Genomic DNA, 16341 nt, shown 5'->3' with positions numbered 1-16341 from the left:
CATGAGGGGCCCATGACCCCCGTGAAGGGCGTGGGACTCCTGTGAGGGGCCTGAAACTCCTGTGAGAGATCCATGACCTCCATGAGGGGCCTGAGACCCCCGTGAGGGGCCTGGGACCCCCGTGAGGGGCTCAAGACCCCCATGAGGGGCCCATGACCCCCGTGAAGGGCGTGGGACTCCTGTGAGGGGCCTGAAACTCCTGTGAGGGGCCCATGACCTCCATGAGGGGCCCGGGACCCCCGTGAGGGGCCTGAGACCCCCATGAGGGGCCTGAGACCCCCGGTATGCGGCCTGAGGACTGGTGGCCAGAGCAGGGGCTGGTGATGCCACCAGCTGCGTCAGGATGTGCCGGGAAGCGCTGGCACAGCTCCCACCGACCCATTGCTGGTGAATTTTCCCCCTGGTTCACCTTCCTCTTCCTTTTTTCCCCACAGAGATCCCTGCCCATTCCCTCTCACCCCGTTCCCCCCTGCTCCTCCTGCAGCCACAGCCAGAGGCCAGCACAATGCCAAACACACATAAACCCCATCTCATTCCTGACAGCTGCAGTCAGAACCATTCCCAGGCTGAGCTAGAGGGTTTTGAGGTGAATTTACCCCTGAGGAGCCCTTGGTGCTGCTGCTCCCTCCAGGGCAAGGCCATGGGGACAGGGACAAGGACAGCTGCCCCACGCAGGGGTGGCACAGCCTGCCCTGGCTGTTTCTCCTCGCAGTCAGGAGTGGAGAATCCATCGCTTTTGAAATAATCAACACCAAATTCAATCCCTTAAAATAGCAGTGCCATAATCCCAGACAATCCTATTGCCTCAATTTAGGGACCAACGTCTGTCCTCGTGCCTGGGCAGTGGTGACAGGCCCAGGGCAGTTATTGGTGAGGTTAAATCAGGGTTATGTACAGAATTGTACTTGAATAAATTCTTATTCAAGAATTAGAAGGTTAAAATTATTAAGGTTTAAAAGAGGTTATTAAAATTATTAAGGTTTAAAAGAATTAAGGTTAAAATTATTAAGGTTTAAAAGAGGTTATTAAAATTATTAAGGTTTAAAAGAATTATAAGGTTTAAATTAAAAATTACAGCAAACGCAGAGGTCTTTTCCAGCCTAAACAATTCCATGATTCCAATCACTCCCACCCCACTATATTGGCCTGTGGGGAATGAAAAGTGTAACATTTCTGCAGAATAAAAGTTGTTTAAAACATTTTACCTGCAAATCAGGGATAAACATCCCACCAAGAAGCCTCAGAGGTTTGGGTTGTGATTAATTTCATTAATTTAAAACATTTTACCTGCAAATCAGGGATAAACATCCCACCAAGAAGCCTCAGAGGTTTGGGTTTGTGATTAATTTCATTAAAATGGCACGAGCAGGGGTTTCTCTTCCCTAAGGACAGATTTAAAGAGGAGATGACACCCTGGATCTGGTTAGTTCACAATAAAATCCAAAAGCATTTCCAAGGGAACTGGACAATAACTAAACCAGCACTTTCCAGACACTGAATCATTTAACAATAAGGCCAGAAATCAATCAAATCAGATGCAATTAAATCCCAATTTTTTATACAATTTGCCATTATTGTGTGTCTCCTTTAGCCAGGAGCACCCCACACTCCTTAAGGCATCACTTTGGATATGAGAAACAAAATCAGGCAAGAAATAAAAAATGCAATAAAGAAAATACTGGAGTTGCATTTTCCTAGGTAAATCCCTATTTAAACCACACAAATCTTTGGGGTTTGTACATTTCCAGCCTCTAGGAAAGAAGCCTCAAAGCGTTTGGAAGTGAAAAGTAAAATCTCGGCAGGAATTGGAAGGATTAAAGACACCAAAATTTTCCGTCACCCTAAGAGGAAGCAGGGAGCCCCTTAATTGGAAATGAAAGGCAGGACATACTCATTAATTAATTGTTATCCCCCGCTATAAATAGGGCTTTGGCAGAGGGGGGGTGCCTGGCCCGGGTCAGCTCTGTCCTGCCGGGAATAGCTCCTAATCCCAGCCTGCTGCTCCCGGGATTAGCGGGGCCGGGCTGCTCCCGGAGCGCTCTCCATCCCAAATTCGGTGGAACCGGGTCACGTCCTTTATCCCTGGGGACCCTCGGGTGTGCCGAGCCTTCCTTGCGGTGGATCTGCGAGGATTTGCGGATGTTTGGAGTGGGTTTGGGTAGATCTGTAGGGGATTTTTGTGTTTCAGGTGGGTTTAGGTTTGGTTTAGGGTGGATTTAGTGTGGGTTGGAGCGGGTTTGTGTTGTTTTAACGTACGTTTGGGTGGGTTGAAGGGTGTCTGGGGTGAGTCTGCTTGGGTTCAGTGTCAAACTGCTCGGGTCACCTCGGGCGGGGAAGGACGGGCCGGGGCTGCGGGACCCGGGAGCGCGGCTGGCGGACTACAACTCCCAGCAGGCAGCGGGGCCGGACGGGGCGGGACCGAATCGGGCCGAAGAGCTCCGAATCGGGCCGAAGCCAGGCCGAAGAGCCCCGAAGCAGGGCCGAAGCGGGCCGAAGAGAGCCGAAGCGGGTGAGGGGCAGCCCGGTAGAGCAGCATCCCCGCCAAGATGAACGCGGTGCTGGCGGTCCGGCAGTACGTGTCCAAGATGATCGAGGACAGCGGCCCCGGTATGAAGGTGCTGCTGATGGACCGGGAGACGGTGAGGAGCGGCTGGGCCGGGAGCGTGGAGGGCGGCGGGGCCGGGAGCCGGGCCCAGGTTCGCCGTGACGGGCGCTGCCCCCCTGCCGCCCGCAGACCGGGGCCGTGAGCGTGGTGTACACCCAGTCCGAGATCCTGCAGCGCGAGGTTTATCTCTTCGAACGCCTCGACTCGCCCAACAGGGAGCCCATGAAGCACCTCAAGGCCATCTGCTTCCTGAGGCCCACCAAGGTACGGAGCAGAGCGGGGGGAAACGGCCTCAAATGGTGCTGGGGAGGTTTGGGTTGATATTCAGGAGAATTGCTAAATGGAAAGGGTTGTTCAGCCCTGGAACAGGGCAGTGGTGGAGCCACAGTGCCTGGAATTGTTCAAATCCGTGTGGATGTGGCAGTTGGGACAGGGGTCCGTGGTGGCCATGGCAGTGCTGGGGGAATGGCTGGACACCAAGATCTCAGAGGCTTTTCCAACCCTAAGGATTCCATGATTCCTTATTCCTTAACTCTGCTCTCCCTGGTGCTGTTTCCATCCAGGAGAACGTGGAGCTCCTGGTGCAGGAGCTGCGAAGGCCCAAGTACAGCGTCTACTTCATCTGTGAGTATGAAGAGCCCAGGGCTCCTGGAGCTCCATAAACCTGGGACAGGCTCCCAGTGTGGATGGGACAGGCTCCACACCTCAGTGCACCTTCCTGTGCCAGGCAGGGGCTTCCCACCTGTCCTGCTCATGTTCCATGGGTTTGGGAATGAGGCAGAATGACTCCAGCTGCTCTGGGGTTGAAGTGCAGTCCCACAGGCCAGGAATTAATCTGTGAGATGCCAGGAACTGGGTGAAGTGGCCTCTAGATGTCATTGTGGCTCTGCAGGACGCCGGGGAGATGGGCAGGGAGCGAGCTGGGAGCATCCCTGGGAGGTGGCTCAGGATTCCAACACCTGCAGGGTTAGAGGGTCTCTGTGGGGTCTGCTCCTGCTCCAGAGGGGATCACACTGCCATCCCACATGGAGCCCCACTGTCCCTTCCCTGTCTCCTCCCAGATTTCAGCAACGTCATCAGCAAGAGCGATGTGAAGGCCTTGGCTGAGGCTGATGAGCAGGAGGTCGTGGCTGAAGTCCAGGTGAAGTCTGGATGTTTTAGGGAGATCCAAACTCAGAAATGGAAGGTCTGGGCTGCCAGACACTGGGAGCAGGAGGGCTGTTCCCAACTGGTGCATGCCAGGCCTGGGTGGGAGGAGGGATGGACACAAATGTGGGGTGAAGAGGTAAAAGACAGAAAAGGTCCCATTTCTCTGTGCCCTGGGCTCTCACAGCTGCTGCTGTTTCTGGTGTCTCACAAGGTGCTGCCTCGTTCAAATCCATGTGGATGTGGCACTTGGGGACACGGGTTAGTGGTGGCCTTGGCAGTGCTAGAGGGACATTTGGACTCAGTGGTCTCAGAGGGCTTTTCCAAAGTCAGAAATTCCATGATTCCACCTTTGTGGTGCTGATGAGGAGCTGGGCGCTGGAGCAATGCACAGTACCAGTGGGAGGGGAGTTGTCAGCGGGGTTTGGGGTGCAGGAAGGAAGGATGGTCTGAGCCACTCTGTCCAGGGGGTGGTGGGGGCTGGGTGGCCAGTGCTGGCCCATGGCTGTGCCTGGGGTCAGGGTCAGAGACACAGGACTGTCCTGCTCCCCTCCCCAGGAGTTCTATGGCGACTACATTGCAGTGAACCCACACGTCTTCTCCCTGAACCTGCTGGGCTGCTGTCGGGTAGGAACACGGCGAGTTGGCCTTGCTTTGGATAATGTGTAGCTCTTGGGGTGATGGGGGGCTGCTGGGGGGGAATGGGCCTTGGCAAGGAGATTTTGTGTTCAGCCCTTGGGTGCCTGCTGCTCCAGCACAGCTGTGCTTTCCTGTGAGACTTCAGGACTTGGAAACAAAGATGTGGGAAGTTTAGGAACTGCAGTGAGGTGCAGCATTTCCTTCCAGGGCCGCAGCTGGGACCCGGCTCAGCTCACCAGGACAACCCAGGGGCTCACTGCTCTGCTGCTGTCCCTGAAGAAGTGTCCCATGATCCGCTACCAGCTCTCCTCAGAGCCAGCGAAGCGCTTGGCCGAGTGCGTGAAGGTGAGAGCAGCCCACAGCTCATCCCTTTTGGATCAATTCAGTCTTGGTTAGTTTTTTACATGTGGAGGGAAACAACTGTTTGGTAAATTCATGTAAATTCCATTAGTTACTTCGAGGCCCAGCACTGGGCAGGTCATGTCCTGCTCTGCTCCCAGCACAGCTTTCCTGGGAGCCTTCAGCTCCTCCCTGGCAGTGCAGACAAAGCAGCACAGTTGGGCTTTCACCCTCCCTTCCCTCTTTGCCCGAGAGGGAGCCTTTTCCAGGCCTTCAAGTGGGATTTTTCCCATTTTTTCCCCCCATTTCTGCACAGCAAGTGATCACGAAGGAGTACGAGCTGTTTGATTTCCGGCGCACTGAGGTCCCTCCCCTGCTCCTCATCCTGGACCGCTCGGACGATGCCATCACCCCCCTGCTGAACCAGGTGAGTCACAGCCAGCTGTGCCAGGCTGGGGCAGGGCTGGGAGGCCTGCAGCAGCTGGAGTTCTGCCCCTATCAGGTTGGATGTAGGAGAGAAAAGTATTGCTTCCCACCCCCAATCCCTGCAAAACTCCTCTTTTATTCCCTAGCTAAGTTTTCCAGACCTGAGTGGGGGTTGTTTGTGCTGACTTCAGTGGCAGATGGACCCAGCACCGTGGGAAACAGGGCCACCAGCACTTCCATGTGGCTTCTGGAGCCCCAGTGCTTTGCAGGGCCTTTCCCAAGGGTTGTTTGTGGGGCTGTGGCAGCACAGGGCTGTCGAGTGACCTTGCCCTGCTGAGTCTCCCTCTGTTATTGATGGTTGCTGGATTTGCTGGGAGCTGTTGGATTTATTTGTTCCATGCTGTGCTGCAGATCCTGGCAGGATCTGTTGTGGTCTCCCTTCGTTTCTGTGGGGTTCCCTTGGAACCTGAGGATCAGGAGTTGCACCTGGGTGGGATCAGCAGCCCCAGAGGTGCTGTAACACCAGTTCTGCAGGAGCTGGAGGTGACATCTGTGTCACAGAGGGGTGTGGCTGTCACAGCCCAGCCCACACCTGATTTGTGGTGTTTAGGATTGTGCTCAGCATCAGGCATTATCTGCTGTTTCAGGATTTCCTACCCCAAAGAGATTCCCGGGGATGTAAATGGAGTGTTGGGCACGGCAGGGCTCTGATCAGCTGTCACTGTTCTCTCTGGGTTATTATTAGACTTCTCAGGATAAAAATAGAAACTCCTGATGTGCAGAAATTCTCCTGCCAGTGGAGCATGGAGGGAATTCTGCAGCGGAACTGTGGGACCTCTCCCTTCCTGGGCAGAAAGTTGGGGGGTTTGATGGCAACAGAGGTGTTGGAACAGGAATATTAATCCCCATCCCTCTTCAGTCCATTTTGAAGGTACCTGCAGGAATTCCTGATCTGGTGGGAATGAACAGGATGGGTTTAGTGTCCCTTCCAACCCAAACCATCCCATGATGCTGTGATTCTGGAGTGGCCCTGGAGGGGGGTGGTTTCCCTCTGCGCTGTCTCCCCATCTGATTATTTATCAGTGATGTTTATTTTCATCACAACGCCCTGGCTGGTCTGAGTGTCACACTCCCAACCTCTGCTGCGTGTCCTGGGCTAGCAGGAGCAGCTCTGGCTGCTGAAATCCATTGATTTCCCAGTGCTGTGTCTCACCAAGGTCACCCCTTTGCCTTCCTCTGGCAGTGGACATACCAGGCCATGGTCCACGAGCTGCTGGGCATCAACAACAACCGCATCGACCTGTCCCGGGTGCCGGGGATCAGCAAGGACCTGCGGGAGGTCGTCCTGTCAGCTGAGAACGACGAGTTCTACGCCAACGTAGGTGTCCCAGGGGGGCTTCACCTGCACCCACGTCTGGGGGTTTGCCACAGGAAAGGAGCTTTTCCATGAGTTTGAGCCTCAGGGTGGGGATGTGGCATTTGTGATCGTCGCTGTGCGGCAGCAGTGATACCTGATGTGAGATGATGTCGTAGAAAATGTGTTTGTAGTTTGGTTTCAAAGCTTGCTGCAGGTTTTGGGGGATGGAGCCACCTTCTCCCAGCTGCTCAAGGCTATTCCTTGGTCAAGACTCTCTCAAGTGAGTTTCCCTCTGCGTCCCATCTTGTTCCCACACAGAACATGTACCTGAACTTCGCTGAGATTGGCACCAACATCAAGAACCTGATGGAGGATTTCCAGAGGAGGAAGCCAAAGGAGCAGCAGAAGCTGGAGTCCATAGCAGATATGAAGGTATGGACAAAGTCCATCCCAGCTGTGTCCCATCCTTTAATGTTAGGAGTAAATAAAAAGTACATCTCTCCCAGAAATCTGGTAATGAGAGAAATCCTGTGGGCTCCTGGGATCAAGGTGTCTGATCCTCTGCACACCTGCAGAGAACTGCTGGGAATTTGTACAGTTTATAGCTGGCTGCACCCATCTTCTACTATCTCCTGCTTTTCCCTGGAAGCACCCAGTGCCTCAGTTTCCCATCACAGGCCTTTGTGGAGAACTACCCTCAGTTCAAGAAGATGTCAGGCACAGTGTCCAAGCACGTGACAGTGGTGGGGGAGCTGTCCCGGCTCGTGGCGGAGCGGAACCTGCTGGAGGTGTCAGAGGTGGAGCAGGAGCTGGCCTGCCAGAGTGACCATTCCAGTGCCCTCCAGGTACTCATCCTGGGGGGGTTTCATCCCATCACTCCCTTGGGAGTGGGGATTTGATGCTGGGAGGCAGTGGGAGCTGTGTGAGGATGCCCTGTGGGGAGGGACACTGCGTGTGGAATTGCTCCTCAGTGCTCAGCTCAGATGGGAATGAGTCATCGTTAATAACTGGCTTGAGAAGCATCTTTACAAATCCTGTCCTTACATCCCACAATCCAACATTCTTTCATTATATTCAGCCAGTTGGTTTCTGGCAGACACCAGGATAAAACAACCTCAGATGCTGTGCAGGAACTGATGTGAGCTCCTTGCTGGGCAGCAGAAGAGCTGGAATCCATGGAATTGTCTTTACCTCTTTTTTTAAGAAAAGCCACTGGAAAGAGTCTTAGATCCAAGATTTCTTTGGCAGAGAGGCCTGGAGAAGCTGGAGGGAGGCTTTGTGACAGCTGAGTGTGGCCCCTTGTGCTGTGAGCAGAGCAGGGTCTGGCAGAGTCAGCGGTGATGGATTTGGGCTGGTGTTCAACAGCAGCTTTGGGATGGGGCTGGCTCAGAGCAGGGTTGGAGCAGCCACTCACTTCTGAGAAATGATTCCTTGATTTTCAATAGTGGAGGGGGATTCCCAACCCTTGCATGGCTCTGGGGAAGCTGAGGGACTGGGAAATGAGGAAAAGCCTCTCCAGCAGGTTTGAGATCAGTTTCTTCCCCACCTCTGTGACTCTGAACTGCAGGTGGGGGCTGAGGGGATGACACTGGCCTGTCCCCAGAGGTGGAATGTGCTCCCATCCCCTGGGCTGATGCTTCCCTCTGGACTCAGTGAGTGTAGGGATGGGATTCCATAGCTGGTGTCTGGCAGGATTTACATGGCTGAGTATGGAACTGGGAATGCAGCCAGAAATGTGTTTGCTGGAAGCAGCCTCTGAGGTCCTCATGCTGTATCACTGTCTCCAGCTCAGGTTGTTGCAGTTTAAAAGTCAAATATTCCCAGTCTGCTCCCTCCCTGCTCCATGAGCCATGATTTTTGATGGAATATACACAGCACAGAGCTGGTGCCAGGTGAATCCTGGTGTTCCTGGGGGTCACCTTGGTCCTGCTCTACACAAACAGCGTTTCTGCTGTTTCAGAACAGAAATGCTGCCTCAGTTTCCTTCCAGTCCTGTGCCTGAAGAGCCCTGTTGTTCTTCTGGCAGCTGAGGCCACTGGGAGATATTGCAGCAGCTTGGAAGTAAATGGAAACCCCTGCAGGTGGGATCTTTGTCCCTGCAGCCCTGGGCTGTCCCTGCTGCAGCTCCCAATGGCAGCAAGAAGGGCAAGGCCACGGGACAAGAACAGCAGCCAGAGCCTGGAATAAGGGTGGAATTGTTCTCCCCTGATGTCACTTCAGGGATTGTTGGATCTCTGGTGGACTTGCCCCTCCCCAGTCTGGGACATTTGGGTTCTTCCTCCCCTGGGCTCTCATTAACCCTGACACAGAGCATGAATGGAGGGTTGGAATCCCAGCTCCTGCCATGGACAATGGGTTTTCTGTTCTCTGCTTCCTGCTGGTCCTGGCACTGCCAGCACAGGAACCTCCCTGGGGCTCTGGCTCTCCCCTCACAGGTGAATTCCTGACCTTGAGTGGTGAAATTCCTCTTGATCCTCCTCACAGCCAGGATTTTATGCTGTGTTTTCAGTCGGCATCAGTTAAATAGATGCCAGCAAACATCTGGGCCAGGGTGGTGAATCCAGCAGCAGGTCAGGAGTGATAACAGATCCCTGCTCTTCCCTGCAGCTGGGATCTCTTTTTCCATGCTTTAATTCCTTCCCTCCTTTTCTTACAAACATGCAGTTTATTCTTCCACATCTCAATGAGATTACTGAGACTTTGATGCCTCTGCCTTGCACCTTCCAAAAAGGAAATGGAGGTGGGGGGATTGCCTGAGGGGGTTTTTGCAGCCAGTATAGTGGTGGAACCTTTGGGGTAGCTCTGCTCGAGCTGGAAAGACCCAGGCAGAGCTTGGAGGTGTCAGTGCCTCCTGCAGCACCACAAGGTGCTCAGGACCCATCAGAGATGAATTATGAATTCCCAGTTCCACGGAAAGACCCAAAACCAACTTGTACTCCAGTAAATCCTCCTGTGAAACACCTGAGGAGCCGAGCTGTGGGGTTTATACCACAACTGGATCCTCCTGCATTTCCACTGTGGCAGTGTTGTTGCTGGGCAGTGAAACCAGTCTGATAAGTGATAAGTGACCGATAAATGACCGATAAGACAGTGACAGTAATGAAGGCAGTGCCGGGTGTCCCTGAGCAGTGCCGGGTGTCCCGGGGCAGTGCCGGGTGTCCCTGAGCAGTGCCGGGTGTCCCTGAGCCGTGCCGGGTGTCCCGCAGAGCGTGCGGCGGCTGCTGCAGAGCCCGCGGGTGTCGGAGCTGGACGCGGCCCGGCTGGTGATGCTCTACGCGCTGCGCTACGAGCGCCACGCCAGCAGCGGCCTCCCGGCGCTCCTGGAGGAGCTGCGCGGCCGCGGAGGCAGCGACAGGTACCGCAAGGTAACCCCGGGGAGGGGCAGGACGGGGGGCAGGTACTGCCAGGTAACCCCAGGGTGGGGCAGGATAGGGGGCAAGTATTTCAGGGTAACCCCAGGGTGGGGCAGGTACCTGAGTGTAACCCTGGGGTGGGGCACAATGGGGGGCAGGTACCTCAGGATAACCTTGTGGTGGGGCAGGACGGGGAGCAGGTACTGCCAGGTAACCCCAGGGAGGGGCAGGATGGGGGGCAGGTGCCACCAGGTAACCCCAGGGAGGGGCAGGATAGGGGGCAAGTATTTCAGGGTAACCCCAGGGCAGGGTAGGATGGGGGGCAGGTATTGTGGGGTAACCCCGGGGTGGGGCAGGTATTGTGGGGTAACCCCGGGGTGGGGTAGGATGGGGGACAGGTATTGTGGGGTAACCCCGGGGTGGGGCAGGTACCTCAGGGTAATCCCAGGGAGGGACAGGATGGGGGGCAGGCACCCCCATGTCCCAGAGGATGGGGGAATCGCTGCTGTTCGGGGTGAAACCCACCTGCTCCGGGTCAGCCCAGGGCTGTGTTGTTGCACGGAGCTCGGGTGGGACCTGTGGGTGTGGCTTTAAAAGGTGTTTTAAGTAAGTGACTCGAATTCCATTTCCTAAATCAGTGGAAATGAGGCAGAATGACTCCAGCTGGTTTGGGGTTGAAGTCCAATCTTGCAGTTCAGGAATTAGTGAATAGGGGTTGGACTCCAGAGGGCCCTTCCACTCCTGACTAGTCTGTGATTCCGTGATATTATGAAGGATTTAATAAAGAAGGGATGGCAGGAGCCTGCTGGGAGGGGAGTATGGCACCGGCATGGGCCTGGGATGTGCTTCCTCTCTCCTTTTCCTCGCCCACTTTCCCCAGCTCCTGCAGCACAGGCAGTGGCTGCAGCGAGGGGCTGGGGATGGCGAGGAGCTGGCAGGGAGGGAACAGGCAGCAGTGCCAGGAGCAGCTGGGGAGGAGGTGGAGGAGAGGGATGATGTCAGCTCGTGTGGAGGAGCTGATGTCGCTGCTGCAGGCGATGGAGATGAAGCTTCTCCTCAGGCAGGAGGGTCGGGGTGGGCTGGGGGGCGTGGGGGTGCTGCTGCTCTGCCCCCTCACCTCCATGTGCTGTTCCATTGGGATCGTCTCCGTGGCTCCTTGTCCTTATTCCACACCTCCATGAGGTGTCCCCACCACAGCCTGGGAGGAGTGCCAGGCTGATGGGGCTCTGCCCTCTCCCTGCACAGCTGGTGTCTGCCGTGGTGGAGTACGGAGGGAAGCGGGTCCGAGGCAGTGACCTGTTCAGCCCCAAGGATGCCGTGGCCATCACCAAGCAGTTCCTCAAAGGCCTGAAGGTACTGAGATGTCTTGAGGAAATGGGGACAGACTCAAAACTGCAGCCCAGAGGAGCAGGGCTTGTTGGCTCAGCAGCTTCAGTGCCTGATTCCACTGAGAACAACAGCAGTGAGCTGCTGGAGAGCTTCTCAATCCTAAATGCAGGGGTGGTACCTGCTGTGCCTCTGCTGATCCTCCTTCCTTGCTGCCACTTCCTAAAGAGCTTCTCTCTGGCCACAGGGCATTGAGAATGTGTACACCCAGCACCAGCCCCTGCTCCAGGAAACCCTGGATCAGCTCATCAAGGGAAAGCTCAAGGACAGCCAGTACCCCTACCTGGGCCCCAACACACTCCGGGACAGGTAAGAGCACTGGGACATCCCTGCTGTCCCCAACATTGTCCCCACAGCGGGGTGGGACTGATGGTGAACAGAGCTGGGGCTTGGCACAGAAATCTCTTGATTGTAGAGAGATTTCTCTTGTATCCCCAAGAATGTTCCCTGGAGAAGGTTCCCAGGACTGGGGTATGTCTCATCCTGGCTTGCCTTGCTGGCTTGGATGTGCCATTCCTGTTGGGTGGCTCAGGTGAAGGATGAAGCCCTTGCTCCTCTGTGGTGGTGTTTGGGGACTGCCAAAAGCAGTCCAGCTGCAGCTGCCTGAGCCAGTCCTGTTCCCAATGGAAGTGGGATCCTGCTGGAGAGGGTCATGCAGACCTAACCCAGACTCTGAGGAGACAGGCTTTGGGTGCTTAGTGGTGACACAGATCATGTTGGGAAAGCACTGATCTCACCTTTTTCATGAGTTTTCCCTGCTTTCCCACATCCCTTGGGCAGAGTGGAAGTGGTGTGGGGATCCATGGAGATCTGGTGGCCAACATTCTCCCTCTCTGCCTGTGTCCCAGCCAGGCAGGAGCAGCTTTGCTCTGGGTCATGCTGTTCATGCAGTGATCCAAGAAAGAAATCCCTGGTGTTGTTCATTCCAAGGGATTGGGAGGGTGGTTACAGGAGAAGGAAGGAGCAGCTCACTGGAAAGCAGGATGTGCACAACAACCTGAGTTTGTGTTGGGATGGAGGAAGGCTCCATCCTTTCCCCCCTTCCTCTTGCTTGGCTTCTCTCCACCAACCCACATTTCCCTGCTGGCTGGGAAATGTCCCCTCAGGTGAACTGAGGCACAAATCCTGGCAGTTCCTGATCAGTCACTGAGCCTGGGAGCTCCCAGGCAGCGCCGTGTCCTTGCCTGACTCCAAAATCGATCCTGATTTCCCAGCCCCAGCAGATCATGCATTAAACATGGCACGTGGATCCACAGGGATCGGGGTGGAGCTGCTGGAGGCTGCTCAGGGCTGTGGGTCAAAGTTCAGGAGAGGTTTTGGGGTTGTTTTCAGCACTGAGCCCAGCACATCACAGAGATGAGGGAGGGTGTAGAGAAGGCACCCTCAGAATCATGGATCACTGCCTCCAAGGTGCAGGACTTATCCTTGGCTTTGTCTGATCCCAACTCAATTATTTGTGGCTGCTCCATCCCAGAAAATATCCAAGGCCAGGACTTGGATCCACCTGATCTGCCAGGTGTCCCTGAGAGATGAGCTTTTAGATCCCTTCAAGCCAAACCATTCCATGATTTGTGCCTTTATCCCAGGCCTCAGGACATTATTGTGTTCCTCATTGGAGGGGCCACCTACGAGGAGGCTCTGGCTGTGTTCAGCCTGAACCGCTCCAACCCCGGCGTCCGCATCGTCCTGGGTGGGACCACCATCCACAACACCAGGAGGTAAAATCCACCCCTCTGCACAGCCTGCCTGTGAAACTGCTGGCACAGCAGGAATTTGGGATGCCTGGGAGATCCCCAGGTGGAAATGGGTGTCAGTGATCCAGACCCAGCTCTACACATGGTGGCTCAGGGACAGATCTCTGAGCTGGAGGTTTAACTTGAATTTCCATGAGTTCAAGGGCAGGCAAGTTGAGTTTTCCACAGAGTTTTTCTAGTTTATAACACTGGGAAGCCATGGGAATTCAGCACTGAATGAACCTGCAGCTGCTTTACTAAAGGTGGGCAAAGATCTCCGTCAGTATGGAATTCCCAGTGGGAAATGTCTGGTTTATAAATACAAATAACTTTTCCTGAACCCAAATTACTCACTTTGGGGACAGGAAAGAATTGAGGCCACAATGGGAATTGCTTCCCATCAGCACAGCTTGCTGCTGGCCAGGCAGAAGAGCAGGAATTCTTTCCAGATTCCCAGTGCTCAGTGTGGGATGGTGGGAAAATCCTGAGCTGCTGCTGCTGAAGCTCAGGATCTGCAGCTCCATCATTGGATCTGCTTGGATTGGTGCTGCTAGGAGCCACCTTGGCTGGTTTGGGCTCTGCTGCTGTGCAGTCCCTGAATTATTTACAGAAAAGCTGGGATTCTGTATCCAAATTTGCATTTCAAAGAATGAAGTGGGGGGAGAAAAAAAAAAAAAAGGGAAAATAAAAGGAAGGGCTGGATGTGGCCCGGTCCTGCCTGGGGAGGACAGCAAAGGGCCTGTTCTGCAACAGCCCTGTCCCAAATGATCCATTTTCTCTTGGATAAGGTTTCCCTGAGGATGGAAGGACAATAAAACTGTCTCCTGTCTATTGTTATCCACAATTCCAGCACAGTGCCCTAGGATCAGGGATATCTCAGCACATCCATGAGGTGTCTGATACGAGGAAAGCCAGGTTTTAGTGTGTCCCAACCCCTCACATAATCCATGGCCTTGCTGATTCCCGTGGGATTAGGGCAGATCTGTCACCAGAAACAAGGGGATTTGGGTGTTAATGCATGTAAGCACCTAATCCTGCTCCCATTGTTCTTACTCCCTGCTGGAACTGGGACCAACATCTGTGGGCCCAGAGGGGTGGCCCAAAGGATGGAGAATCCGCTCTGCTCCCAGGGATTCCAGAGCAATTCCGCAGGCTTTGGAGGAGAAAGGGTTACAAAGGATCAATAATCGGATAAAAAAGGGTTGCCAGGAACATCTGGTGCTTGGGGCTGACTCATCCTGGGCAGGTTGAGATGAACCTGCTGGGATTAATCCCAGGATGTGGGGCCTGACCCAGTTACCCAGTTACAGCCACGCTGGTGGCACCGCATCCTCCTGGGGACCCTGCTGACTGCACAAGGCTCATTTCTCCTGGGACTTCCATCTCCAGGCCCTGGCTGGGTGGAGCAGCTGTGGAAGTACCTGCAGATGCCTGTGCTGGGTTTTTACCTGTTCCTGCAGGATCTGCAGGGTCCCCTCAGCAGGGGGGGTTTGTGCTGTGGTGCAGCTCATCCCTGGAGGCCAGGTGGGAGTTTGGCTCTTGCCTCCAGTCACTCCAGACTGGGAATGTGCTCAGAGAGGCAGTGCTGAGGAGCCCTGAGGTGTCATTGGTCACAGGCACAACCTGCTCCAGACAGCACAGAACCCCTAAAAACACCAGTCATTCCCTGCCAGAGCTCAGTTCTGCCTGGTTCTAGTGCCTAAAAATAACCTGGAGGAGGGAGAGCTCAGGCTGGAACACAAAGCCAGGTGCCAGAGCTGGTGGGCAGTGCCCTGGCTGTGCCCCCTCCCAGCTGTGTCTGAGGGGGCTCAGAGCTGGGTGTTGCTGCAGGGTTTTGCAGATTTGAGGGTTTTATTATTTTTCAAGCCCCTCAAGATTAACAACCTGAGCTGCTCCAGCCCCAGTTTAGGGGATTCCCATTTCTGTAGGATTTGCGGCATATCGTGGTTTGTATTTCTTTATCTTTTGGGGTATTTTTTGAAGCATTGCTGTTGAGATCACCTGATCAGCACACTGAGGGATGAGTCAGCCTGGGAATGGCCGTGGTGTCTCATTGCCAGAGGAACCATCCTCAGGCAGCATCCTTCCAGCTGGGAGCACTCCTGCCTTTGGGAGCTGCTCCCAGCCATGGGTGGGTGATGCCAGCAGGCCTGAGGCTCGTGCTGGGGACACTCACAGCCCCTCTTTGACACCTCTGGGACAAGTGTCAGGGTGCCATGAGCCCCTCTGTCCCCTGTTCCACTGACCTGAACCTGTCCCAGCAGCTTCCTGGAGGAGGTCACAGCCGCAGGATTCCGCGGTCGAAGCTCTGACAGCTCCCAGGTCCCACCAAGGTCCAGCAGCCGACGGTGAATCCTGAAGGAATGAAAGGAATTAATAATTTTTTTTGCACATTCAGAGCAGAGCAGGATGTTCCTGCCCTGCAGCTGGAGCTTCCCTTCCACACCCAGAACGACAGCGAATGCTGGAGCTGGCACTAGCCCAACAGCAAGGATGTGCCCCCACTGCAGCTCCTCATTGTCCCCTCACAAACAGCTCCAGGACTGGGATGGAGAGCGTGAGGAGAGCCTGGGAAAGCCCTTGAATCCCTGCAGCTCCTGGCTCTTTACAGGACACACGGGCTGAGTCCCATGAGGAGCCCAGCAGTGCTGCTCCATGCAGGGGGAGCAGCTGTGGGGGTGTGGCTGGTGGGCACAGGAGCCCTTTGCTGTTGTCTGTATATGTTGAATCCTATTAAATCCCCCACTTTGGCTGAATCTGTCTCCTAGATGATTCCCACTTTCCCTTTCCCAAGGCCACAAGGTGCAGTTACAGCCTGAGCCTGCACAGGAGCTTTTGCTCCCCTCCAGGACCACACCAAGGAACCTGCAACTGTGTTTCCAGCTCTGCTCCCTGGCCTCTAATCAGCATTTGATTGGGAATTAACAAGCCAGATCAAATGAAATGAGCTCCTAAATCCCTGGGAATTATCTTGGTATCACAACTAAGTCCTGTTGATGTGGGAGAGAGCAAAGCCCTGCAGGGAGGAGGGGACCTGGCCCTGGGGGTCCTGGGCAGCTCTTTGGGGAAGGGAGGGGAGAACACAGCCTGTGCTGTGGGGGGGTTCTCTGCCCACAGCCAGGGGTGGAACTGGGTGGGAACCTGTATGGTGAATTTTTGGTGAATTTTGGGTCGTTGGGACAGGAGAACCACAAGAATTCCCCCTTACAGGTGACTCAGGTGTCTGACAGCCTGAGACCCCAAGAGAGGGGAGCTGAGTCACAGCTGTCAGAGGATACTGGGCAGCCCCCTGCCCCATCCACTCCTCCAGCAGCCCCTTCCCCAGACACCAGTGATGTAACTGTTGTCAGAGGCACA

The 16341-nt window shown here is 54.8% G+C and overlaps 1 protein-coding gene across 1 annotated transcript; it reads left to right on the top strand.

Annotated features, from left to right (window-relative positions):
- Positions 1 to 2397: 2397 nt before the first annotated feature.
- VPS45 (vacuolar protein sorting 45 homolog) lies at positions 2398 to 15740 on the top strand. Its single transcript, XM_041475219.1, has 15 exons — positions 2398 to 2639; positions 2735 to 2869; positions 3169 to 3229; positions 3667 to 3746; positions 4310 to 4378; positions 4598 to 4735; positions 5046 to 5156; positions 6399 to 6533; positions 6831 to 6944; positions 7190 to 7357; positions 9719 to 9877; positions 11111 to 11218; positions 11439 to 11560; positions 12838 to 12969; positions 15249 to 15740. The coding sequence occupies exons 1-15, from the start codon at positions 2547 to 2549 to the stop codon at positions 15334 to 15336; spliced, it is 1713 nt and encodes a 570-aa protein (XP_041331153.1). The 5' UTR covers positions 2398 to 2546; the 3' UTR covers positions 15337 to 15740.
- The last annotated feature ends 601 nt before the right edge of the window (positions 15741 to 16341 follow it).

The sequence above is a fragment of the Pyrgilauda ruficollis genome, unplaced genomic scaffold (assembly GCF_017590135.1).
Source record: "Pyrgilauda ruficollis isolate IOZ18807 unplaced genomic scaffold, ASM1759013v1 scaffold340, whole genome shotgun sequence".
In the NCBI taxonomy this organism is placed as follows: Eukaryota; Metazoa; Chordata; class Aves; order Passeriformes; family Passeridae; genus Pyrgilauda; species Pyrgilauda ruficollis.
The sequence above is the reverse complement of the archived record's forward strand: the minus strand, read 5'-3'. Positions and strand labels throughout refer to the sequence as shown.

Excerpts from the sequence above, each read along its gene's own strand:
- VPS45 (XM_041475219.1), top strand. The coding sequence starts at position 2,547 with ATGAACGCGGTGCTGGCGGTCCGGCAGTACGTGTCCAAGATGATCGAG. Across the intron at positions 2,640-2,734 it reads TGCTGATGGACCGGGAGACG|ACCGGGGCCGTGAGCGTGGT; the intron begins GTGAGGAGCGGC and ends TGCCGCCCGCAG. Across the intron at positions 11,561-12,837 it reads CCCAACACACTCCGGGACAG|GCCTCAGGACATTATTGTGT; the intron begins GTAAGAGCACTG and ends CCTTTATCCCAG.